Source organism: Ciconia boyciana, chromosome 7, assembly GCF_034638445.1.
Source record: "Ciconia boyciana chromosome 7, ASM3463844v1, whole genome shotgun sequence".
Taxonomy (NCBI): Eukaryota; Metazoa; Chordata; class Aves; order Ciconiiformes; family Ciconiidae; genus Ciconia; species Ciconia boyciana.
The window spans coordinates 61880360-61908127 of NC_132940.1; the positions used below are offsets into that span (position 1 = coordinate 61880360).

General features: G+C 36.8%; 1 protein-coding gene across 3 annotated transcripts in view; it reads right to left on the reverse strand.

Moving 5' to 3' along the window:
- Positions 1-27768, reverse strand: part of PRKCI (protein kinase C iota) — a 30383-nt gene continuing 2615 nt past the window's right edge. For all 3 annotated transcript variants that reach the window (XM_072866975.1, XM_072866973.1, XM_072866974.1), the window contains exons 2-18: positions 21628-21749; positions 16976-17065; positions 15882-15932; positions 14638-14723; positions 13160-13300; positions 12247-12301; positions 11459-11517; positions 10826-11002; positions 9747-9844; positions 8622-8708; positions 7885-8020; positions 6773-6860; positions 5470-5595; positions 5288-5367; positions 4156-4245; positions 3744-3859; positions 1-2627 (exon numbers count right to left, since the gene is read on the reverse strand). In XM_072866975.1, coding sequence (XP_072723076.1) covers positions 2540-2627; positions 3744-3859; positions 4156-4245; positions 5288-5367; positions 5470-5595; positions 6773-6860; positions 7885-8020; positions 8622-8708; positions 9747-9844; positions 10826-11002; positions 11459-11517; positions 12247-12301; positions 13160-13300; positions 14638-14723; positions 15882-15932; positions 16976-17065; positions 21628-21742 — 1683 coding nt within the window. In that variant the 5' untranslated portion in view covers positions 21743-21749 and the 3' untranslated portion in view covers positions 1-2539. The remainder of the gene's footprint in view (positions 2628-3743; positions 3860-4155; positions 4246-5287; positions 5368-5469; positions 5596-6772; positions 6861-7884; positions 8021-8621; positions 8709-9746; positions 9845-10825; positions 11003-11458; positions 11518-12246; positions 12302-13159; positions 13301-14637; positions 14724-15881; positions 15933-16975; positions 17066-21627; positions 21750-27768) is intronic.

Here is a 27768-nt window from a genome sequence, read left to right on the forward strand (position 1 = left end):
CCTAATATAAATGTTTTATTTAAAGTAAAAAGTGTGCACAAATAAAGGGAATGATTACACAACAACGTTCAAGACCATATTCCACATGAACCAAGAAAATAGTAGTGACAATATTAACTAGCAGAGCACCCATAAGAATCCAACTCGTATACAAAAAGGAGGTTACTCCACATAAATACATCACGCTTCTGATGCGGACGCTTTCTCCAAAAGACAAAGCCTACTGCACTGGACTGTTTACACCCAATGTCCCTTCTGAATATTCATGGCAGTTGCTATATACTTAACAATGAAAAAAAACCTGTTAATATCATGGCACTTTGGAGAAAATTAAAGTTTACAAATGGATTTACAGTTATTTAAGATGTTTGTCACTTAGCAACATTCTTAATGGTTAGATATGTAAACAAAGTAACTTTTCTGTGACATTATCTATTAAAAAATTAACTTTTGCTTTAAGCACAAGCCAGTGTTTTACTCCATTACTCTTCTGTGATGAATAGCAGAAATGCCCTTCCTTACATAAAGCCGTTTTACTTAATACCTCATATGAAGTTAAGCCACTGTAGAGAGGCAAGGCTTTTCTTGTTTGCTTTAAGTGACTTCCAAGTTTAATATCAGTTAAGTCCTGATGTCTGACCTAGTCATGCAGGTGTAAAAGTCAGAGGCTAAACAATCACAATTTAAAAACTGCATGTAAGCAGTTCACTTGACATGAATTAAACGTGCTGAAGGTATTAGCTGCTCTTTAAAAGTAGGTTTACTCTGATATTTTACATTTGCAAATATACAACTTGAATTTAAAGGAACCTGATTTTTAACAGGGCGGAGGTTCAATGCTTTCCTGAACCGAGGCCCCTCCAAACACTTCCCAGTTTTGAAAACTCAGCCCAATACTTAAGAGTTTCCTACTCACGTTGCCAAGAAAAATATGAACTAAATACCACACCATGACACTACCGTGTATTTCTGCAATCTCTCTCCTTGAAGCTAACATGTAAGTGAAAAAACATACGCCGGAAGATTTGTGCTCTGAATTTACAGTGTCGCCATACAAGGATTTTCAAGGAGAGACACTGACCAAGCAGAAGTATTATTAAAAGCTCCAGATAAGGTTTGCTAACTTGTGCTTACAGATACTTGGATCTGCTTTCAGTATCACTTCGCTTGCCTTACAGCTCGTACTTATATAACACAGATTCTTTTCTTCAATGTCTCTTGATCCCTTTTCCCCAAAATTAAAAAAAAAAAAAGTGTGGTACATTTGGCATTTCTTCAGCCTAAGACATTCAAAACTATTCCTTAACCATTAAAAATAAGAATTATCTGTGCGGTATATTACACTGTTTACTAACATGAAATGTAAGAATCACACCTCCCAAAAGTCCTAGTTTGAACCGTTCTTTCAATTTATTCCAATTGCTTTACTACTAACTTTGCGTCTACTACCAACACGTAAGGTCTGATTGTGATTACAAATCACCATCTCTAAGTGGAGAAGTTAAGGGAGTGATTGTGGACAGCACCTTTTTTCCTTTTTTTCTTCTAGATGTGCTTTTTCCACCGGCAAAGTGGAATGCATTTCCAACAGTATGGCAGTAAGATTAAAAAAAAAAAAAAAGGAAACAAATGCCCTTATCTAGGCCACAGTTGTAACGTATGCAGGTCTGATACAGTTAAGACAAAGTGTAAAAGCAATAAATAATAGTATGAGGTTCTACATCCGTCAATATTAGCTGCCCATTACTGCTAAATTACACTCTACAGATTTTACCTTTTGTAAAGTATTAATTGAATTCCATTTATTTAAACTGACACTTTATACCATGTACAACCCTCACTGAAAGGGACAGGCTCAGAAAGGCACTCTCTGTGTATCAGCGTACGATTCCTAGTGTATCACTTCAGAGCAAAGTCTATTGATGCCAATATTGAGTTAATCATCTCCTTTAGGATAGGATCAATACACCCTGTGAAAGCAACCATTCTTGACCATTCAGTTTAAAAATCTGCTCTCCTTGCTGTCATTTCCATCTGAAGGGCAATAACATAGCTCTAAGTCTACGAGAACAGGGAAATTAGATGTTTAGAGAGAAAAGATTTAGAACTACAGAAGTCATAAGGTCTTACTTGTCTTGCTGGAAAAATGGAAGCCCTTTAATGATATTTTATTACATCCCCTAATACAATTTGTATTCTTAAAGCAATAAGAAAACTTTCCTTTATCAGAACGCTGTATTGGCAGATTATACAGCCAGACCCCATTGTTCAGTCAGGAGCCCCAGAGACCAACTTCTACATTAAAATTCAAGTTTGGCAAGACTGTTGGAAAGTTTAACGTTTTAAATCTGGCAGCCGAAGGTTCAGCATAACAACTGTCCTGGATGACAACTAATACAAAAAGAAAATTAGCGAGTAATTCACACGAGGTGGCAAGGTGTTCAGTTACTCATTTTATGCAAGTGCATCCAAATGAAGAGACGTTTATCCATGCAGAAACAAAGAGAGTAACAATTGGCACAGTCCAGAAATGGAGAATTCAGACACATTCCTCAGCTGACATCAAAAGAGGATTTATATATTCAAAGCCTTCAAATTCAGACTGGTCAATCTTCTTCACAATATCACTATTAAGATTAAAAAACAGTTGTTAGTTCAGCAAAATTAAAAAGGTAACAATATTAACTGATAGTTTGTCTTAAAATTGAGATCTGTATAGCGGATTGCAATTGAGAATGTTTCCCTTCTCTCTTTTGCCCCTCTCTATCCTTACAGTTACCACTGGGTTTTTTTTCTAGCCCCTATAAAGGTAACGGAACACAAATCCACCCAGGAGTAGTGACTGGGCTGCTCCCATGCACGTATTCTCCCCACAAAGCAATCTGCAAGGTTTGCAGTTTTAGAACTTTCCCAAACCAGTCAGTTTTATAAAACACTGAAAACATTAGGATGTGATAGATACTGCACCTGCATCAGCAACTTTTCTAAACTTTATTTGTACATTATGCATTTACAAAGGGACAAAGAAGGACATTGGAGTTCAGACCTAATTAAGGTGCATAGGTAACATTTAATAGTCACTGTTTGTGTTTACATACTACACGAACATTATACAAAGCCCTAGAAAATCTCCTAAAATGCGAACAGCAGTGGCTCAGTCAAACTAGAAAGGCCCTTCCCTCCTCATCCCAAATCACAGCCCCTCAGGAGTAAGGAACCACAAATCCACGACCAAAATCAAATGCATTATCATGCATTTTATCAAGGCTTTGCAGCCACAATAATCTCACTTGACTTCTAACAATTTAAAATACCTGAACAAGCCAAACAAAGCATCTTCTCTTGTTCAGAACAACCAAGATAAACTCAATCTAAACCCAACATTCTAGGAATATCATGGCTTAAAGTAATGCAAAAATAAACCACTTGACAAAACAGGTCTTCTCCTTCGCACATCCATTTCTTGCAGACGATACCACTTACTCATTTTTCCCTGAACTAAGATTCTTTATAGCAACTTTCCCACTGTTAGCTGATTTTTACATCATGCCAGAGTACAATACTTAATCCAGCCATACTAAGTCTACCATGAGGACACATAATAGAATTTTCTCCAAACTAACGCAAAAAAATGTTATTTACTGCTTTATGTATACTCTATGTACTACAACTGCAGCTACTAAATGAAGTTTTATAACTCCTTCACTGACTTATCAAAACTTCTTAAATTCTACTTTACTTACTCATCATCTGGAGTGAGCTGCACAGGTTCATTGGTGAATTGGGAATCAAAGTTATCCAGACCAAATTCTCCAGATATATTTGGTTTAAATGGAGGCACCACTTGCTTTTGCTCCATCTAAGAATAAATGCACTTAGTGACACCAAGAATGAGTTACAACCTATTGAATTATTTTTAAACAAGGCTGGAAGTTACTATGAAGTTTCTTTTGTATGCTTTCTACGACCATTCTATTAATCTACTGTACTTACTGTGTGTAAAAGGGTTAAAAGATTCTGAATTGTCTTTATGGTACATCACAAGTTAAGAGCTTAAGGTTTTCGAGCTCAAGGTCATCTCTCATGCTCAAAACAAGTTGTCAAGCCAAAACTGTATACAGAGGAAGTCAGCCAAGCCAGGGGGCATTCACATACCAGATCCCAATCAACATTGCGAAAGAACGGATGTCCCTGGATATCTGCAAATCCTGTTTGAGGATGGCAGCCTAAACGTTCCTTTGGATCCTGTGCAAGGAAGAAAGTATTTCTAAGCGGGTGTCATGGCCTACACATAAATAAAACACAAATGCTACAAATTCCGTGAGAAATGAAACACCAGAGTTACAAGGGACACTGAAGAACTAAGTGAGCATCATTTATTTTGGGAACTGTTCCAACATACTGCATGAAATAGCCATGAATATATGGAAGCCTTTAACGGATTTTTATATAAACAACCATGCCATCCTTCTTCATTTTCATTCAGACCCGTCTAAACGTACCATATGTTTCGGAGCAAACTCGGTTAGATTACAAGTGAGTTTGATTCTTCCCCCCGCCTGCCCTTCCCTGAGCAGACTGACTATGCCAGGCAATCACACTGGGGTAGTAACTGCAGGTTACTGATAAATACAGTGGAAAGAAGGTTATTTTAACAAGACAACTCCACCTCCATGTACGCGTATGCACACATGCATACACTACCAAGGAGCTGTAACAGAACCAGTGTTCTTGAACAGTATTACTTTCTCAGAATAAGTTAACCAAATCTGTTTTCTCCTGTACCTCTTTCTCCCCACTATCTAACACTCACTAAATAAAGGCCAGCACATGCTCAGACTAGTCCACTACTACATACGTGCTTTTTGACTCTCAGGCTAGTTAGCTACCAGCAAACAGTGAGCGTATACTGCCTCTGCATTTCCCTCGAGGAAGTCATCAGCAGTTGTCAGGGTGATTTGCTAAGCTTCTTCTCTAAGAACCAAAATTAATCTGATAAGTTTGTCCAGTTCCCCAGGTTAATGAAATCGCTTGGAGCATTTCCATGCCGTTCAATTTGAAATTTACTCATGATCCCAGCCTGAGAATCTGGAGCTTCAGATTTTAAGACAGGTAGCTAGAATAGGTCCCCCAGCCCCACTGAAATTCTGCTTTAGGCTCACACCTTTTCTACCCTGTTTCTGTATATGGCAGATAAAGTATGTCTGCTACACATCAATTAGTCAACAGGTTTTTAAAAAAAACAGCTGCTCTTGAGAAGTCTAAAATAGTTCCCTTTAGCTCTTACCTTATTAAGGAAACTCTTTAGAACACCTGCTGCTTTAACAGAAAGGGATCGGGGAATTCGGATCTGTTTTTCCAAAATTACTGCAAGAAAACAAGGTTCGTATCAGCCTTTGCATCTTTAAAGTCAGATTAAAGGTAAGTAGAAACAAAGCACTGAAGTGTAGGAACACTCATGGTGCTTACCTTGGAAAAGATAATCTTCTGTGTTCTGATCAGGATTGTCAGAACTCCCAACAATATCAAATGGTGACCGGCCCGCCATCATTTCAAACATAAGTACACCAAGTGCCCACCAGTCTACACTGAAGCCTAGAATTCAAATGAGAAAACACCACTGAATATATTCTGGAGCAAATACACCAACACTTCGGGGGCTGCAGACAGACATGTTTTGAGAAAAACAAATTAATTAAAAAATTTCAGTATTGCCAGTCTTTCTGATTATCTGAACAAAGGAGAGGTAGCAATTGTACTAGACAAACTTGGTTCGGTATGTGCACAAAGGAGGGAATGCTGTACAAAGAAAAGGAAATGCAAAAAGTTTAAAGGTTGGCGTTAGGACCTTAACAAAGGTCTAAGTAATATTTAAGCCTAGTCATGACTAATCAACAGGGGGTTGGTTATCCAGGGCAGGGGACAAGGACAAGGAGGAAGTATGTGATTCTTAATAGTGGCAAGACAGTCTTTTATGGAGCTAAGCATATCTATTCTACCATTCACCCCTAAAGAAAAAAAATTCCAGTAGCTAGGCTGCGACTGATATAGTCTGGTTGGCCTAGAAAGTTTGTGATAAAGAAGGAAGATGTGAAGCCAGTCTGAAAGAGACATTTGATTGAAATAAGATGGTAGATTTTAAAAATATATATACACTTTTAAAAATAGGAACTAATTGTAGAACTTGTTAAAATCTTAAGGGAAGAAAACAGATGAAAGGTCTGCTTGGCACAGTATTGGAAAGCTTAGGAAGAAAGGGAAAGATACACAGCAAGCCTTCTATACTGCCTTACGTCTCTTGCTTCAGGAATCTTGTGGACTTCCTGAACAAGCAATTGCATAGACAATTTCACTTTTAACACTGAGATTTGTGAAAGGGTTGTCTACTACCTAGGCCCTTTGCAATGCATTTATATCCAATACCATCATTGCTGCCAAATATAAAGCTCCAAAACTGAACACAATTCAAGACTGCAAGTATATCATTAGTAGTATCTAAAATAGTTATGAACAATAATACATTTGGAAGACTCAAGCTATTCTGCAAGGCTAATAAAAAGAAATTAAAATGTGGAAGGCAGGGTATCTCATTTGCTTGGTGTGATGTTTTCTGCCCCTCCTTTGAAGGGTTTATTCACTTTTTCAGACAGGATGCTGAATTAAGATTGATCATGGGTCTACCGGAGATTTATACTTTCTACTGCTCAACAATTTGAGTAAGAAGTAAGAGACAAGTGAGAGTTATATAGTAGCAGTGAAAAATTCAATTTACCATAATCCTCTCCCCGGAGAATTTCAGGTGCAATATAGTTTGGAGTCCCACAGAACGTGCTGGTTGTGTCACCAGGCCTCAGACCCTCCTTTAAGAAAAGATGGGAAGAAAATACTTTACAGTTAGCCCAAGATCCCACACTCCCCCTCCACTAAGAACTTAACTTTGAATTAACTTAAGTGTCCTGAATAAACTGCTTTCATTTTAGTAAAACTATACTTAAATATTTATGTAAATGAATACAAAACACCACTTGTTTCAGAAGAAACAGAAGTAGGTTGCAGCTAGAGTCTCAAGAGGATGGCACATACCTACTGACAACGTAATCTTTTAAGGTTTTAGCTGTAAGCTCCACCACATCTCCAGCAATAGGCAAGTGGGAATAACTGAGGCATGGTAGAACAGCTTACATGACCAGGGTGTTGCGATGGAGAGACACAAGCTTTCCAGAGAAGAGCATGGCATGCAGAATGGGGTGGGGGTTACCCAAAGGAGTTGTGCAGTCTTCATCCTTGGAAGTTTTCAAGACCAAACTGAATAAAGCCCTTAGTAACCTGGCCTGATCTTATAGCTTACCCTGCTTTGAGCAGGAGGGTGGATTAGACCTCCTGAGACCCCTTCCGACCTGTGTTATTTTACGCTTTTCAGTTGCTTAGCCAAAATTACAGCATTTAAAGTAGTTCTCATAGGTCAGCATAATGGCAATTCCATGGCAAAGTCAAACCCGTGCTCCAGTGTCTTTGTAGTGACAAAGTTTTGCTAGAGAAAATGGGAAGTGCCATAGAATCCAAATGGGAGCAAGCGTCACCAATATATTTCAACCTCTTGCTCTTTTTGAAATCAAGCTCTCTCGACTATTTCAGCCTACCCCCACCCCAGTCAAGCTGATACAGCAGCTTTATAAAAACATAAACAGTATATATATGTAGTCTGTGCACTCTGGCATTTCTTTTTCTTTTCTCAATTTGTAGAAGTGAAATGAGTATACAGCCTGTCTGCACGGTGTATAAATTAATACCTTGAAATTTCACATTTTTAAGTCTCTGCATCTTTTAATTTATGACAATTTCTTAATTGTTCGTTTTACTGGTTAGCAAGGAACTAGAACTTACCTTGCACATGCCATAATCTGTGAGTTTAATATGCCCTTCAGAATCTAGTAGCACATTATCCAGTTTTAAATCTCTGTAGATTATCCCTCGTTCATGTAAATAGTTCAGTGCTAGACTGATTTCAGCAGAATAAAACCTAGTGTAGAAAGAGATATTGATTACTCAAGTAATCAAAAACCCAAACCACACTAACAGTCTTGGTAGTATGGTACTTTTCTAAATATAAGTCCCTGTATTCTATTATTTTTCATCAGAGAAGTGGATAAGTTGTTTATAATCATACAAACATTTCTACCCACAGTCACTTCAAAAATTATTTTAAATTAATATTAACGTTACTGAAATCATCCCTTTCATCTCACCATCTGAGATGAAACATATGCACCAAGAACTCATCATTTGCCTAGACAGCTGGTAGTGGTTGTTGTAAGAGAAACACATTGATATCATTAGACAGTTTAAAAAAATACCACAAAAGTGTTTTTCTAGAAAAAAAAAAAATCAGAATCAGACTGAAGTCATCTAGGGTAATGCTAATACAAACAATACTTATTACAGTTCCTCCTCAAAACAAAAATATGGTAGCTTGCAGCATTAAAGTGAGGATGCAGTTTCACATTTCTTAAATCCTTAACATCTGGAGAGGACTTGCTAGCTCATCATCATAATGCTCTGCACTGCGGCACTGTGTCAGAAAACCAACTGTTTTGATGCAAGAAATCTGAAATTACACATACCTGGCATGCTCCTCTGGCAGCTTTCTCTGTCTCTGCATGTGAAACATTAGATCTCCTCCATTTACATACTCTATAACAAAGAATAACCTGGAACACACAGGAGTTTGTTAAATATAATTGTATACAAGGCTGAAAGAGGTTTGAGATGTTCCACATCTGTTATCAAGCAATGTCCATTCAACTCCTCCCTTCTGCTAATATGCGTGGTTTCACCATTTCCCCTCCCTTTGAATAAATCCCCAAAGTTAAAAATCAAGTATACAAAGTTTCTCTAGATAATTCCTTTATTGCTAAAGGAAAGTAAGTAATCCTTCCCACAATCCTAATCCATTGCAGCTACTGCTTGTCATTATTACATATGTGACTATATAGAGTAACATCAGTTTCTGTGCACAAACCAGAAAAAAACATTTCTCATTTTTCTTCCTGATCCCTTGAATCTCCTTTGTTTGTAAGTTAGTACTATTAGTATGTTACAAACACTCTTTCTTCTCACTTCCCTCCACTAGCTTGTCACCTTTTCAAACAGCAAGGATGTTGTTTAAATATACAATGGTTTATATATACTGAAAATTATTACTGTATAGAACAGTAGTTTATTCATCTACTGCAATCTCTTCTGCAATCTCTTCTCCTATATATAAACACACAGGAAAATAATCATTTTAATCTCTATTACTCTGTTTTCCTTTTTAAAATTCAGGTACTATATTCCGAGTTTTGCTCAGAGATTCATCTTCAGAGAGTCCATGCAAGTTTGAGATAAATTTCCTCATTTTTTGTACGTCTGATTTCTCTCTCCCTAAACCTTTTTTCCCTTCCATTCTAGGTTCTGTCTTCTACCTCATATTCTTAAGCCTTTTTTCTGCCAGCTGCACCTCTCTTCCTTTCTAGAATCCTTCCCATCATACCTACCAGTACTTTACATTCTTTTGCATCTTCCCAATCTGAAAAGCTTAAAATGATGAACATGGCCTTTTGCTCATGAAATGCTACAATGACTTACAGTACATTGACTTTCGCTACCTACCTAACACTTAATGCTTTAAATAGGCCTTTGAGGTGCCTAACAGTATGAAATACTTTTTGCATAAGACTATCTTCTTATTATCTTATGACCTTTACCTGCTTTCTGTCTGGAAGCAAGAGTGTAGTCCAACAAGAAAGGGATGATTTGAAGCCTGTTCAAAGACGTGTTTCTCTGTCTGAACCCAATCAATATCCTATTCATTTAAGAAAAGCGACATTCAGAAAAGGATTGTTGCACTTCTTAGGTCAAGTATTAATGACAGTTAGCAGAAAGATATTCAAGTGTTTTGCTGTCCTCATTTTACTTGCAAGAAATCACATTATATAGTTCTCCAATGTGAAGTAAGACAATTTAGCATACTCTTTTTTCTTCCTGTCTTGAGCGTCCCGCACTTTTAGCATCATTGTGTAACTACACTTGGGAATGAAAATACACTCATCTATAAAAGATAAACTGGTGCAGACAAATGTAAAGTAGGATCCAGAAATGCAGCAGAAATCAATGGTAGACTGAGAAATAAATGCAAAAGCTCTTGGACAGCAAACCACAGTCACTTGAGTCTTTTCAGAGTAGCCTAAAGAAACACAAGGGAAATCTTCAGCAACAAGAGGTGTGTGGCAGTTTAATACTGCTATTTCTGATTAGTTTCCACTAATCACTGTATGAGCTACAAACAAATTGTTAAGATGGAGGTCCAATTTAAAGAGCAAGTAAAATAACATTGTGAGTTCTCCTTTGTGACAAAACCCCCAAACTTGAACATATGAAAACCAGACTCCATCCATTTCTTTTTCAGCCCAGCAAGCCAACGTAATAGGAGATATATGGAATACTGCTCCAAAATAATGAAGCGAGCCAGGCTTATTAACTTGAATTCTGCAGGAGCACTGCTGCAGCAGTACTGATCACAAAAGGAGACACTGACAACAGAGGCAATGAGGCTCACGACAGAAACCACTGGCACAGGAGGGCAGCTGTGAGCCTCGTGTCTGTCAATAAAGACCTCAAAATTGGTTATCTGTCTTGTGAACCTTCTAAAGTATAGTATGTATGAGAAACTGCATGTATAATTTTCAATTAGTGTTGCGGGCCCAGAAGCCTGGCTCCCACTTTGTGGTAGGTACTGAAGCCCTTCCAAAGAGTTGCCTGATTTATTGATAAAAAGCTTGCCTACCTCATCATCATTGACGAGCTCTTTCTTCACCACTTTCATTGCATAAATGCGTTCAGTTTTCTTCAATCGAACGAGCAGTACTTTAGCATAACTGCCTCTTCCTATAACTCGGAGCAAATCAAAATCCTGAAGACCCAGACTGGAGGAAGCTTTGCCACTTTCTCTAGTGCTCATTGCCTTTTGATAAAGATAATTTGAAATTAGTAAGCAGGCTTGCCAATTTTAACAACTGCAAAAGTTAGCATTTCAAACAGAACAGCAAAATTAATATAAACAACTGATTCAATTAACACTTGTTTTTCTTAAAACTGCACTGTCCTGGAAAGGAATGTGAGGGCAGAGGAAGGAGACAGAGGAGACTTGGCAGATAAGAAACAAATGAAGCTGGAGGAGTTTGGAATATTTTCTAAGTCAAAGCACATCTATGCTTTCTAAATCAAAGCACATCTCAACTCAAGGTTCCAAATAAAACAGCTTGCAAGCCATACATGCATACACCTGAGTGAGCAACCCAAATATGCTTTATGTACTAGTTTTCAGTTTGTGACAAGTTAAATTACTAAAATCTTGAAACTGAGAGAGACAAAGCCTTTAAGATCTCTGAATACAGTTAGCATGGTTACAATACTTTACCTCTTTTTCTTCACCAACATGGTCCAAGCTCTCATGACTTGAAGGATTGTACGGAATCACTAGAGGTACAAGAAAAATGATTAGACCAATGCAACACAACAGTATTTTCTTTTGTCTTAAAACTTCCATGCACAAGAGCTCAATCAGAGAAATACAATACATGCATTTAAATTGTGTAAGTATTCAAAACTGTTGGGGTTGGTGTTTGTTTGTTTTTTAACCCATCAGAATCATTCTTTCGCAATACTGCATTAATAATCAGTTATGGCTAATATAAAACCCTGTAATCGTATCTGGAAATCTCTTCAGATTAATCTTGACTCCACACACAGAGAATCTTGTGCAGAACAGTGGTTTGTTTGGTATTTAACCTGATCATTGTCTATACTTAAATTCAAACGTTAGGATCATCACTCTGATTGCTACAAGAATGAACTTGTTTGGCTACTGATCCAGTAGAAACCCTGCTAATTCTGTTAAGGTTTTTTGTTGTTGTTGTTTGTTTGGTCAGGGCATTTAAAGTACACAGCTTACTGATGGGAAAATGTAATTGACAGACAAAATCCTTCCTTTTTAAGCCAAGTTTCTTAAACTGATAAGATATGGAAAACTGTAGAATTTTTCTATTTATATCCCCCTTAGCATTAAGAAGCTGTCTTAATTTTCTTGTTCTGTGAACAAAAGTAAAGAAGGGTTTTAAAAATAATTTATTCCGTTTCATTTTAAAACCCAAAGTTCATGTTTCAGCCACTTATAGTAATTTAAAGAAAAAAAATTGTTGATCTTACCCGATTCTACATTATCTTGATGCACTGATGATGGATCCATAGGCATTATTGGTTCCTGCAAATATGCACAGGATGTTTGTAATAGACTGTCCAAGTGCGAGACACATTATTTTAGAGACAATAAATGAAATAAATGATCTCTGAGGAATATACTCTAGCTACTTTTTAACTTGATTAGTCAACATAGTTACTGCTCTAATTCATACACAGTAAAAGAAACCACTGCAGTCCTTATTTTACCTATTTTCCAAAAGTTATGACATGTTTCCAGAAGCTGTTGAAGTGACAACTTAGTACAACAGAGAAAAGAAGTATAGCAGATGAGAAATGAGCCAGAAAAGCTCAAGTACTTCAGCAGTACATATATTAGCCAAATGAATTAACAAAATGTAGACCTGTAGCTGTCTGCTTTTAATATTAAACCAGGAGCAGTAATCACCTAAATTTTTCTGGGGACTTAATAAAAATGATTTAATTTCTTGGGTGAAAAGTCAAAACCTCTGCGCTTCATCTTCCTTTTCTGTGAAATGGGAAACAGTCTAATAATCTAACAGATGTTTAGAGAATTTATTTCACCTGTAGCTCACTTGAAAGATGCAAAATAGTTTGTGTGTGTATGCGCTATGTAACAATATAGTGAAGGATGAGATAAATATCACTTATATGTTTACATTTGACACAGGAAAAAATATCAGATGTGAAAGTTAGATGCCCGACTTGCCACTAAAGTGACATTCTGCTAAGTGATTCCCAAACTTTCTTGCAAAGCGTCACAGTAACCATAAAGAATGATGTTTCATCTACTGTGACTATTTGCAGACTATAGTCTGAAAACCATTAGTATAAAATGGGCTTTTTTGTTTGATTGGTTCGTTGTTTTTTAAAGACAACTTTTCAGGTAAGTTTTACTTACTGGTTGTAGTGTATGACGGCCACATTCAATACTGACAAGTTTGTGACACTTCTTGTGAACAAGGAGTTTGCAATTGATGCATTTATATCCCTGGCGACCCAGGCCCCATATTCGGTCAGTGCAGATGGCACAGTGAGCTCTCTAGAATGAGAAATCAACAAAACTGATTAAAGAGCAAAACTAAACAAAAACTATTCAGCCACATTGTCATTAACAAAGAGCACAGGATAGGAGATCAGAGAGACCCCTACTGAACTTGCCACCAGACCAAGAGTCTCTATCTAAAAACTTTAAGAACAAACAGGCAGATACAATACAGAGGATATAAAATTAGAACTGAACAATAAGCAGCAACTGCCGAATAGAAAGCGTGCACCTACACGGAAAGGTGCAGGCACAGCCAGCCTCTTCTGCTGCACACAGACCCAGAGAGACATGAGCCAGCTCCAGGTCAAAAGCATTGCAGCTGAATCAGCAGGCTGCTGTGCCCAAGCTAATTTGCTACGTGTCTCATTCTCTCTCTGTGTAGATCAGTCCTTACATTTGTACAGAGGAAGGCAGGAGAGCAAAAGCTTCAACACGTTAAACCACCACATAACAGGAAACGGGAAGATCACCACTCACTGAAGGACATTCACAAAACAACTCAGAAGAACCATGAGAACAGGGTGTCTATGAAAGCAAGAGTGGAAAGTGATTAAACTATGGTGCCTTGACAGCCTTTGACCAGGAAGAGGTCAAACGAAAAAAAAAAAGGCAGTTAAGATATGAAGGGTGCTCAAGATGAAGTTTAGTGGAGACAATCTCAACCATTAAGCACACAATACACTAAGCTTAGAAAAGAAGGAAAGATTATTGAAGCTATCAAGGAACCTGACTTATTCAAACATTTTGGGTTTGGTTTTCGCTGTTGCTTTTTCTAAAGACAACAGATAACCTTCTTGGTCCTTAGCTAATTATATTTGACCATTGCTTCTTGAAAATATTACAAATGCTTTGTTATTTTCAGTTGATTACATGCCATCATAAGCAGTCTGTTTGGAGAAACATCTCAGTTTTTCCTTTAAAAGTCATGAAAGAAAAGTCTGTGCATCATAAGTAAGTTCAGACCTTTTTACTCCCAGAACTTAAAGAACAGAAAATGTACTTTCAGCTCATAGTCATCTAATGCCAGTGTTCAAGTTTGCCCTCTGGGAAGATTTTAAGGGAACACGGGAGCATTTATATAATTGATATAATGGTTTCAGAGTACATGTAAAGTGAATTGCAACCAATTTATTTTTTTCTAGTTAAATTCCTGAAAATTTAATAATGATTACGTTTCCTGAAATGACAGGGTTACCAAAAGTCTACATACTATAGACAAACAACACAAATGAGAATAAAACTACCTTATAATTTTTCAAGGCAGTGACATTGTAATTACAAAAGTAAGACAACCCTGTACCATGGTTTTAAGTACCCAACAAGAGTCTCACCCTGTTAAATCGCTTGGCTTGGAAAGTGTGACCATTTGCACAATAGAGCTTTCGCCACCGGCGGGCGCCTCGGCGATAAATGGACTCTAAGAGGAAAAACATACCATTATATCCATAAAAATATAAACACAGCATTACAATATCTTCTCATGGATGTTTGTGTAGAGTTATCTGCAGAGTAAAGTTTCACTCCTGCACCTTACAGAAACATGGAGTAATGTTCCAAGTATCTTTTCATTTTTTAAGTTTTGGAGAAAATTTGAAGTAGAATATTCTGATCAACTGAAAGTTAATTCCACTTTTCCAAAGTTAAAAGGAACAGCAAGTCAAGAGAAGGAAAACTGCCCAAACAATACAAATGCTTGTGTGCAAAGTATGCACCTGCCTTACCTAAACTTGGGGAGGAGCTCTGGGGAAAGGGAAGGAGGAAAGAAGGTGAATTTCAGGAGCATGCCCTGATTTATAAGATTGCTTGCACAAATCCTCCAGTGTTGTAGATCCACAGCTGCCACTGTTCTTTTTTTTTTTTTAATTTTTATTTTTTATTACTAGAGGCATGTCAGGAACCAAAATTGAAAATGAGAATACACAAACCTACACTGAGATGCAAATCTATTTCTGATTCAGTCTGCAACCTCATTTTTTCAGAAAAGCAGCTTTATCCATACTGCCAAAGTTCACTTTTAAGCACATTTACATTTGTCAGAGACTTAGATATCGAGCTGACAGATATGTGTGTGCATAACATACACATGCTCTTTTATAAAACTTTAAGACAGAGAGAAAATTAGCTCTTTAATGTCTAGTATATCAGCTAACATATTCTCTGAAAACCTCTAAGTTATTCCTGATAGTACCTAAACATCAATTTAAAATTCATTAACCACAGACCTCTAAATGGTTACCAGCCTTTGTTCACATTAGTCAGCCAGCAATCTGGCAACTACCAAAAAGAGAGGAATAAGATAAAAAATTGTCACAATAGAAGAGGCAAAAGCAAGGAAAGCACAGTGACATGGATAGTGAACAGGAATGTGAAATGCTTATTAACTATGATTCAGAAGTGATAAACAACATTTAAGTTTAGCAAGACTTCCTATTCCTTTTAAATACTTAATTTGTAGAGATCTGCATTATTAACACTCATAAACGTAGGATGCCAAACCATCGAATACCAAAATCTTCCAAAACAGGAAATCTGAATTCCTGATTTTCTGTACTTCTTAACTAAAATGACTACTTACTATCTTCTCCTGGACAAGGCATGCCAGGCCGTTCTGGTACACAAGGAAATACTGCAAGAAAAACATTAACTTCTGATTAATTTTTATTTCAGACAGAAAATAAATCTTTGGGTTAAATACAACACTTCTGAATAGCATTCAACCATTTAGGAAGACAGCACAGACTGCATTTTAACAAAACCTTGAGCAAGAATTTTAACAAAACCTTGAGCAGGTGAACTGAAAAGCTGCCACAAAACCCTTTTGCTGGACATAACAGTGAAATGAGCAAAAAGCAGAATAAACCAAGTTATTTCCTAAAGAAAGTAACTAGAAAAAAATTATTCTGGTTTCTCACGTGACCAATCATCACAGTCAGTATTTGATATTAAATAAGTATATAAATATATTTTATAATATATTAAATATTAAGTATAAAATATATAAGTATATAGATCTATTAATATATATTTAATACTTAATATTTAATAAGTATATAAATGTATTATATTACAGTGTCCTAACAGCGTAGTGTCCTACATTAGCCATTTTTTTCATCTTATTTAGCTTCAGTAGCTGTCAGAGAGAAGTAAAACTGGGGAGCAATAGCCTTGGTGCTGGTTTAGTCAGAAGCTCATCAAACACAAAAATAAACAGAGAAAGGGCAGATCAAAAAGTATACTGAAGTAATATATACAGAAACAGTGAAATACATATAGAATCAATTACATCCTTCTTCCACTTTTTAAAAGTCTTTGTGGGAAGCTGAAAAGCTGTCTCTTCCTTCCAAGTGTAGGACACTGTATTATGTATCTTCTACAACTCATTGCCAGCAAGCATACAAAGGCACTTGGGTTGAATGAACGAGAGAGACAGGGGCTGTCTTTCATTAATAAACTAATTGCAAAGTATTTTTCCTCCCTTAATTTAATAAAGGACTTTGACAAAGTGCTGACAGCTAAAAAGCGTGGTGCATGGTCTGCAGCATCCTCTTGACAGAATGCCACAACAGACTTTAATTGAGGAGGCTGTGCAAAAGACAGATAATGCAAGGTAAAAATTCCACTTATTCACAGGTACAAACATGAGAAGTAGTATAGTAAATTTCACCATACCATGAATTAGAAGCTCTGAATCCTTGTTTAGTTCATACAACCGAAAGGCCTCTTCTAACTCCAGCTGAGAAGAAACTGTACATGGATCCCCTGTAGAAAGAAAAGAGAACAATACAAAACTCAATCCAATTAGTTCTGTACCATTCAACAGTTCCCTCACAGTTGGTTCTAAGATAATTATCGTAGCAAAACAGAACAATATTTTCAAGTGCAGTAGTATTTATTTTTAACACTGTTCAGAGACTACACCTGAAAATACAGTCATATTGAATGCTTTCAGGGAAAATAAAAATACAAGATATTCCCAAGGGGCAAGCAGATCATAATCACAAAACATTACTGGTTTGGTCTGCTACAAGCATGGTTACACATCATTTCAGTACAGGAGGTGCAGGTTATCTTCCTGCATCTAAAATTCTTCTAAGATTCCACTTTATTTCATGGATTTTAAATTAGAACGGAGTAAATTCTATTTTCACAGCTGCTTCAACATTGCCAAGACTTTAACCACGAGGTGCAAAAGCAGTTAGACCGCTAGGCTTTCCTCAAACCTCAATCAAGACATTGGACAAATCATGTAACCTAAGTGAAAACACCCAATTTTTCTGATTTTCAACTACTACTTTCACACTCACAGGACTATTTGAAGCAAAATCCCTTAAAGAAAGGGCACCAAGGCAGGAAAAAAGTGTGGGGTGTTTTTTTTTTCTTTTTTATAAAACAATTGGAGCTTTTGCTGACCATTTGAGATGGAGCAGATTATCATACAAGCATTTGGCATGTATTTTAAAGTTTCTCTGACGAGACTGCATTGCATTGCTTTAACAAATCTGTGTTTCAGAAGTAACAATTGAGGACTGACTAAGGTCTCTTTGTAGATATCTACTTTATGTTTCTAAAAAAATAACACGTATCCACAAAGGTATTTCAGAATCATTAAACAGCACTTAACTTCATCAGGGCAATTTTGCCATATAGGTAGGTTTAAAACCTAGGGACAGGGGTGGGTGAGGAACAAAGGAGATCAAGCTAGAGATCTGCTATATTTAGGATCAGGAGCAAGAAGGACCTTAAATTCTAGCCGTGGTTCATACTCCTTTGGACACACGGCCTGTACTTTACCTGTTTCTCAAGATTCATCTAAAGACTTCATCTGATATTCTCACTGATCACCTGTGTCTGTCAGTGTTTGGAAACTGCTATAAAGACTGAAAAGAACAGCCATGCAACAAAACGTTTTCTTCAGTGCCTGATGCAGATTGGTAACATTATTAAAAAAAAATCCCCCTAAAAGAAGAAACCTTGTTCAAAATAATACTACAACTGAAACATTTTTAAAGCAATATTGAATCTGAATCATCACTGCCCCAAAGAAAGAAAATACTTCTAGTTATTAGTTCAACTTTTTTTTTCTCCGCCACCTACAGAAGATGGAGATTGTATGAGAACAGAATTATGAGAACATGGGATTTATCTCTGCCTGCTCGTATTCCAGCATGTGAGCAGAACAAGCTTCTTTCTAGACAAAATCCCACACAGCAAGCCACCTACTGTCATATAACATTTCAAATTTTTAACAGAAATACTCCTTTCCACACCCTTCAGTGGTAAACTGGTTGTGGGTAACTGAATTGGGGGAAGGCAGAACAATTTCCATCTCAGCTGAACTGGATCCAATCTGAAAGTTTTACTGCTCTGAGTCTTCGGTCAATGCCATGGTTTGAAAGCTAACTAGCAACAGTCCATTAACTATTATCTTTTTGTTTTGTACTACAAGATACCAAAATTAATACAGGCATTGCTAAGGCTTTTCAGTAGAACCATGCACCTAGCACGCAGGAGGCTATTTAAAACTCACCCTACAAAAGTTTTTCCAGTTAATTTGTTTTGTTTCTAATGTATCCATTCTTTTCTATTGCCAAAATATTAGTAATAAATGTAAACTGTCCATTTGCAGCATTCCGTCTTCATTCTTTTCCGCATGTCATAATCTTCAAAATGAGTCTTTGAAGCCAGTTGTAGTCATTTTTCACCATTCCACCTCCCCCCTACAATCAGCGTATCTGGACATCAAACTGCCTACCCACTGCACAAACTCACACAGTGCAGAGCACGGGGGGAGGAGAAGGAACAACTATATTTATTGACTCACTATGAGAATCAACAAACCAGTTTTTCTTCATTTGTTTCTGACACCTGTGCAAACAGTTTTGTGTTTCTTTTTGGCAGAAGAAAAGGAGGCTCTTGAGAACATACACCGTGCTTCAAACTAGGAACAGAAGGTTTATAGATATCCTCTTTCAACAAGTTCGGAGTAGTATGAATTTTGCAGCCAAAGACAGCTGGGATAAGTGTCATAGGAAAATATTTACTTTTGAGTTATATAGCAAGAAACAAGAGACCGAACACAAACATCAGGCTAGTGTCCATCTTACAGGACGTTTCAGAAGACAGAGGTAAGACAAACTGACCGCATACAGGTAAAATAGAAATTTGTCTAAAAATCAAATCAAGTTCATTCTATTTTCCAGTTGCATCTGAGCACTTTTCAAAGTGATTCCACTCAACTATATTAGGTCTGCCTTTGTGTGCCATTACCTCTATGAAATAGAAGTAGTTGTACGCGATGCTCTGCATCTTGCAAAGGCTGAAAAGACATTTAGTATATGACAAATAAAAACCTTAGTGACTAGGTAAATCCAGTTTAGTCACACATCTGATCAAGCAATTTAGTCAGGAAGTAGAGAAGAGATGGCCTAGATACCATATCTTGTCTACAATAAGCATGGCTAGTAGTACAACAAGTACCAGTCCACTGTACACGCATTTGCTCATGCTACTATTAAAGAGTGAACTACAGTTTTCGTGAAGAGGATGCGATACAGGAATTTTCCAAGAAAGCAAATTATGAGTGTCTAGAAAGAATACCAACTGAAAACACTAAAGAGTGGTGGAGAGAGAGGAAGAGATGAGGCAAGGGTCTGGCAAGAAGCCACACATTGTAGATGCAAGAATTACTCATAATAAAGACGGGGATTTTTTTTTTTTTTTTTAAACACACTCCTCTGCCAGATTAACTTTTTCTCCACTGACATTAAACTGGAAGTCAATGATTAAAGCAAACACGGATTGCTTGTGAAAACATGAAAAAAATTTAGCCTAACAGCAGCATTCCTCTTTTTTAAACCCTGTCTCTAAAGACCAGAAATTGAGACAGAACTGTTCCTTCAAGTAAACCACTGAATCTACACAAAACTTTCTACAAATATTTCATTTAAAAGATATGTACTTATTACTATGACTAACTCTCCCTCTTCAGGGAGAAGTCTATTATCCTCCTCAAGATAAAACAAAACAGCAAGCTTACTAATGATGTACACCTTCAACTCTCCACAGAAGTTCAGGCATAAACATCACTCATTTTACTTTACTGCATCTGCCTGGTGTAAATAAGTTGGGAATGATGAGAGGAAGAAAGGAGGAAGAAAAAAAAAAAAGAAAGAAACCCTGCTCAGATTCCCAAGACCGCATAATCCTCAACACACCTGCCCATATAGCACTTCCAAAAATCAGCTTTGGTCCATGTTTAGCTTTAAGCTCTGAATAAACTGGCACTCACCCAATTTTGACTGGGAAAGCTGCAAGAAGGGGAGGAAACAGTTCTATAAGCACCATTTATGCTGATCACTGCATACAAATACTAATCACTGCCGACAAATCACTGCACATTATGGCCTTTTATGTATTGCATCAAGTACTTAGCATGCTAAAATAGCTCAACAGCTATTTCATAATTCAGACATCTCTTTGGTAGCTCAAAACCTATGTGGAGAATATACCAATTCCACAAAGAAAAATCAGAACTACAAATAACCTTTTAAAAAAATTACTAATGTATACATACAGCTCAACTGGGCTACATCTGTTAAGGAAAAGGGAGAACAGACTCTGAATTTTTTTCACCCAAGGTAAACTTGAACATGGATAATGTAAGCGCTAGAGATGAGGAGTTCTCAGCCGAAGTTGTTACTACTACACCTTGATGAAAAGCTACTTGGACAAGTAATTTCTCTTTCAATAGTTAGAAAAAAAGTTTTACTAATAGTTATGTTTTAATAGGGTGCTAAAGTAACAGCTGATACAAACACTCAAAATATAACCATTTTGGTTACACATACAACTCAACTATATATTAAATTGTATCAATATTGTAGACAAATACTGTAATTTGTATCACTTAAGGTTAGTTTAACTCTCAAAGGTTTCAGATTTAAGGGGAATCACGTGCTGCTTCAGCAGTATAAGGGAATAACTTTCCATTCTCTTCCTAATAAATGCTAACTGAATTAATATTTTGATAATCACTGAGTTTTAACTTATTTATTCAGTAAAAAAAGTAGAGCTCTCCACACTAGGTCATTTGAAACAACGACCTTTCCATTAATATATACTTACAAAGGCACTGGATAACCTTTATTTTTAGAGTTGGATTTACTATTTCTAAAGACATACTTATGTCTAAAGACATACTATGTTTTATAAGCTTATCCTATGAAGGCAGAGGGAAAGGAAAAGATGAAAGGGAGGGGAGAGATAGACAGGTGAGGAATATATTGATCAAATATTTGTCATAAGACCAAGCATCGATTTACCTTCTTCATCAATCCATTTCATGGTGAAAAGCTGTTCATTGTCAAAGGAGCACATGTCTCGAACTTCATTGCACAGTCCCTCAAATGAGATGGAAGGTTCAAAATATGTTATCATGATGTCCCTGAGCAAGAGAAAAATAAATTTGAGAAATTATACTGCAATGTAGCGTTTGATCATCAGCTCTAATGCCTTCCATATACCACTAATATAAAACCCACCCCTGCTGCAGCCCCCTAAAAAATATCAAAGTAATGTTAGTAAACCATTAGCACCTACTTTCCCTTCCTATAGCAAAGTCAGGCTCCAAGTGATTTTTATTACCAACTACTTGACATTTAATCCTCCAGGTATCTACTTAAGAAAAATTAAGATTTAAATGCCCAAATAACTATGACATGAGTTGCAGCAGATATTCACCACACAGAAATGAGATGTATTATACCAGTGGAAACCAAAGAATTAAATGCTGCAAAAATTTTGAAGAACATTATTAACATATTGCTGGGTTTGCCTGCTCTTTAACAGTTATTTGTTAGATATCAAAATGTTTTAAGAATGAATACACCTTCTCCAACAAAATTTTGATTGTGTAGATGTTATGAAAAATTAGTGAAAAATATTAAACAGGTTTTCCACCAGATTAGGGGGGATGTACCAAATATTGAAAGTGCCTTTAAAAGAGAGACCCGTGATGCTTCACCACAATGACAGGGAAGGCTGACAAAGAGACATATACTTAGAATTAAAATTCACTACTTTACTGTTATGCAGAAAGGGTGTTTCTGTTAAGATTAAGAGTTAGTTAACCTGGTGTTTTAAATATGTTAACATAAAATGCTGACCCATTGTTCTGGTATTTGCTGGGCCTTAAAGGGGAACAGGTGACTCAGGGTTGCAGTCATTTAAACAGGATTCCAGAGATACAGTTCAGAGGAAGGTGGAGGAAAAAAATAAGAGAAGGCTGTTTACAACACGACTCTTCAAACATGTCGTATGAGCCCAATGTTTCAGCTATGAGACTAATCTTCCCATAAAAACCTCAGCTAGTTGGGATTTGTTTCAGTTGGTGCCAGCCACCAGTGCTATTTGGTGGGGGAAAAAAATAATTGAAGCAACAAAGTTTATATCTGGTCAAAATTCACATCAACATACCTACCAGACCGAAGTGTACCTATGCGGGAAATTAAACATCTTTAAATCATCTTGAGCATGGGCAGAGTGGTATCAAGAAGGTGACTTAACATAATATACTGTGGTCACTGAACCTGAACCACTTTCAGGAGTCGCACAGAATATATGTGATAAACATGCTTGCCTGAGGCTCCTTTACGTTCAGCAGCATGAATAAAATAAACTAGCAATTTCTAAGCACTCCAGAAGAACAGCTAGCCTATTTATGGATTTATGAGCATGATCAGAGTTAGTTTAGTTAGGGGAAAGACTCCAGTAAATGGTTAGGATAGTGAAATGACACCTCTTCAATAATCTGAATAAAGCAGTCAAAAAGCTACTACATTATTTGGTTGAGGAGCTGCTCCTCTTCTTTCCACACAAGACAAAATGCAAGACAAAACAATATCTGGACACCAGTATTTAGACACAGCACAGTACTTTGGGGCAAATGGGGCTTCATTTGAAACACCCAATTGCGCCCATCCCACAAGGCAAACTCTGTTCTCTCCAATACAACGTTCTCCCTTTGCATCCTCTCTCAAAATGCACAAACTGCGAACCCAATGCCGACATTTGTCTCTACAAACCGATGTGGATTTCACAGTGCATTGCTGTTAAACACACAGGCATCAACCAAAGAGAAACCCAGGAGGCTGTATTAGGAGGCAAAGCCTTAACCTGTATTTCCTGTTTTTCAGGGAAGGAAATAAGGCACTGCTTACTTAGCAACTTCACTGATTTTGTGCTAAAGTTTACCATCCCTTCATTTATTCACATTTTAGTGCAGATATATTCACCTTGGAATATTTTCTTAAATAAAAAGTTAAGTTCTGAAGGGCAACGAGAAGTCGGAGTTAAGCATTTCAACTATTGCAGTTTATTTTGTGATTGAACTAGTCAGTAATGGGAGAGGGTATGTTAAAGGCAGCAGTGACTACATGACTACTATGGTCAGACAAGCAAGAAGAGTTAGGTGACAGACCACAATCCCAAGAGCCAGTAATCACTGATGCTCTAGCAAAAACTGAAGATTAAAAAAAGATTAGTACAAGCTGTTCAGCAGTTTTTCAAACCTGATAATTCAAGTCCACTTAAAATAGATTTACCTGGACTACAGTGAACAGAAAAAGTTGCCATGTTAAGATGTACTGAATAGCCCAGGAATCCCTCCGTATCTACAAAGTAAAAGCTAGTACCAGCTGAAAAAAACCCCTCTTCCTACTTGTTGCTACCTTCAAGTAGCAAAATAGTTGCCTTTCAAATAAAAGAAGAGTTTAATTATTTCAGAATTTAAGCAAGTTCTCTACATTACTACTCTAATACCTCCAACAGGGCATGTATCAGACAGTTATTAAATATATTTGGAAGATCTTACCCTTTCTGTTATAACAAACACTAATCGGTCTTTCAGAGAACCCTAGCTAATAGCAATATATTTTTAAAAAGATGTAAGTAAGTATGAATAAGGTTCTACAAGCAACATTTACCACACTTTTCCTACAGATGTGAAGCCAGCTTTACAGAATACAGAAACTGAAAGATTTCAGGTCTTCCTACAAGCTTTATTTTGCCTTTTTAACTATACTGATGACACTGACATTTTCCACTGAGACAGGTCTCACTTCCAGAGTGGTTCTGTTATCACACCTTTGCATTATATGGTGTTTTCCACACTTCTTGTACCTAGCATCGCAGCAATGATGTCTTCATTAGGAAAAAGCTGTATTCACTCAAGCTAAGACGTGAAGTTGAACTCTACTGAGAAGAAATTTGTCATTTTAAACAAAAAATTGTAGGCTAAGTTAAAGAACAAATGAAAGTTAATGTGGACCATAGCCTGCCGCCTTGCATGAAAAAATACACAAAATGGTTTCTTTCACTAAGACGTGGGAAATAAATTCTTGAAAATAGCCCTTTCCTTCTGATGAAGATAAGATTATGCACTGCTTTTAATAAGTGTGTTTGTTATAAAGCTATTCTAAGGCATAATATCCGTATTTGTCTCCTCCTGACACACACAGGGAATTAGAAGAAAATTTGATTCAAGCACGCCCTTTGCACCATCACATTTGGATGTGTCAATTAACTCTTACTATGGAAGCATCACATTTTTTCAAATTTGTTTTAGTACTATAATAATAGGTCTTAATCAGAGACCTGTGAGTAGGAAACACAGAAATAAACAAGAGAATACTTGTCCTGAATTACTTTCAGTTCAAATGTTGTAATTTATATCCTCCATAAATATTAATAAAGGATCGTTTTATTCATACTAATAACAGGCCTGCCTAAATCAATACCCTGCAAATGTAATAATTAGAAAAAGATAAACCACAGGATGACCGAGGAAATGCAAATGGTAGATCTAAACATGAACACTAGAGAACAGATTTTAAATATCTCTAAAAGACCATGAACCTCATCGCTACCTTCCCCACCTTTCCTCTGAAATCAAACAGCTTTTCTCATGCCTTTTCTTTTACAGATCATCCAACAGTCATAACATCCTTTAACAAAAAAACCTCACCCACAACCAACCAAATAAACAAAACAAAAAAACCCCCATTGCCAACAGTTGATGGCAATTAAATACCTGTATCTCATTTTTCACTTCTAAGCTTCAACTTCTGTGAGAGACCAATCCACTGTAAGAACAAAGACTACTGCTTTAGATTTTTCCACCTGCAGCTTAATATAGCTATCCCATATTACATATGTGGAAATATACAGATACATAATCACTTGTTATCTACATATCCACATATTTGTCATACACCTGGGTCAGTCATTAAGGCTTTTGATAATGTCTAATTATAGCTCACTGAAATGAACCCATACAAGACTCCTGGAGAATTCTGCTGCTTCAGTATCGTTTCACTACCGTAAGGTGCAGGCACTGCCATTCAGAACAATTTAAAGCATCTCTCCCCAGTGGAAGTCTGAGGTCTCAAATCGCCTGCTCCCCCAGTCTGTTTTTCTGGAAAAAAATATATCACCAGAAAATCAAATCAACATTGAACCAGCAAGAAGGGGTGAAAATGTGTTCATACGCTTAAACCAAAGCTTTCTTAAGCTGAACACTCTCCTATGTGGAACTTGATCCTCAACAGACAACAAAAGACATTGAGCTGAAGAATTGATCAGAAAGTGCTCAAGACGAAGAATAATATAAAGAAAGGATGCGAGAACTCAAAAATTCTTAAGAAACTAGTTTCCTGGAAATATTTATGGAGGTACATTTTGATTTTACAATTAAAATTTAACTTTTTTTCCTCCCACTTTTTCCACTCACATAAACGCATTAAAATTAAGGAAAGAAGCAAGTTTAACATGTATCATGAGAGGACTGTCAGGAATATTCTTCATTTGAACAAAATCAAACTGAAGGTGGGCAAAGCATTGGTAACCTATGCCTTTAACTATATTAAAAGTCTAACCTACATTACAGCCTACACAGTTAACACAGTGCAAAATCTATGTCAGGCACTGAAAGAAAGCAAGCTAGCAGTTCTAGTCATGACAGAAAATGGTACTTCAAGTTTGTGGGGTTTTTGTTTGGTTTTTTTGTTTGTTTTGGGGGTTTGTTTTTTTTTTTTTTTTTTTAAGTCAACAAAATTAATTCTACAGGATTCCTAGTGCACAAGCAGTGTATTATTCCTACCTGTTCTCTACTGCTACAACACGATCCTCCCCATATGTGCTAATGATATAATAGCTTCTTGTACTGAACTGACAAAAAGCATCTACAATAAATGAGATAAGACAAAAGGTAAACTTTGAATAGTATTAGAAAGCCAAAATGGTTGTAATTACAGATGCTGTTCAGTGCCACATGTTTGAAGCTGCTACACTTTGTTATTGTATCAACAAAAAAGTATGTAAACATTTGGTGTAATGGAGTAAATTCCTAAGCACTCACTCAGGAACCTCTATTACATACACTGCACAGATTACAGTAACTCTTTTAAAATAGATAAGACTATTTTCAGCATTTTAAACAACCAGCCCTATGAGAAAGATAATCGCGGCTTACCTGAGAGAAAGAAATACCTGGATAAACTCAACCTAATGCCCTAATTCCCCAGTCTCTGGGAACTCCCATCCTCTTATTCTCATGATCTCTGTTCATTTTAGGAAAATTTTCCTTCCTGGTTTTACATATTTCATGAATTTAAGATAAAGAATTACCACTGCACAGTTGAATGAAACAAAGACCCTTCAAAGAGTTCTTCATGAAAGTCTTTGTCTTGGCTGAGAAAAGCAATTAGGCTCTTGGCCAGACCAAGCCATGTTTTGGGGATTCAGGTTTGGCTCTTTACTCCAAGTCGGCAAGCGCGGCGTCTCGAGCCCCAGGCGAGTATCCTGACTATCGGATTCCCAACTATTTCAAGAACAAATCTGTGCTTCTGAGTTGCTGGGGTTTTTTTTCTGTAACCAGAAAATCCTTCTGGAAGTTGAAAAGAAGACTTTCCTAGCAAGACTTTCACAATAACTCCTACAGCCCATTTAAATGCCTCTATTAAAATGAAATTAAGAGAGATTAACATTTGCTGATTAACACTATTTCCCATTAAATCCTTTATCCAGCTCTAACCTTGAGACAGTTTATTTGATGAAAGGGAAAAATGCTGCCTCTGATATCAGCGTTTAGATCCTCAGTCTCCAAATTGTTTCAGTGTGTGCAGGTAAAGTGTTTTGCTTTGATACCCACTTCTTGACAGTGCTAGTCTGAGAAGTGGGCATGAGACCTTCTGTTGTAAGAAAGTGGAGAGAATAATTTATTTAGATCTCAAAACAAATCATGACTAAGGCATTCAGCTTGTTAGTTTGTTGGTATTCACAATGGCTAACCAACACCCTATGTGACTCAGTGTCATTATTAAAAAGTAAACTGATAATTGCATTAACAGATAAAAAGTCAATAGATGAGACTCAAAAGAAACATTCCAGTGTCTGTGAAATTATTA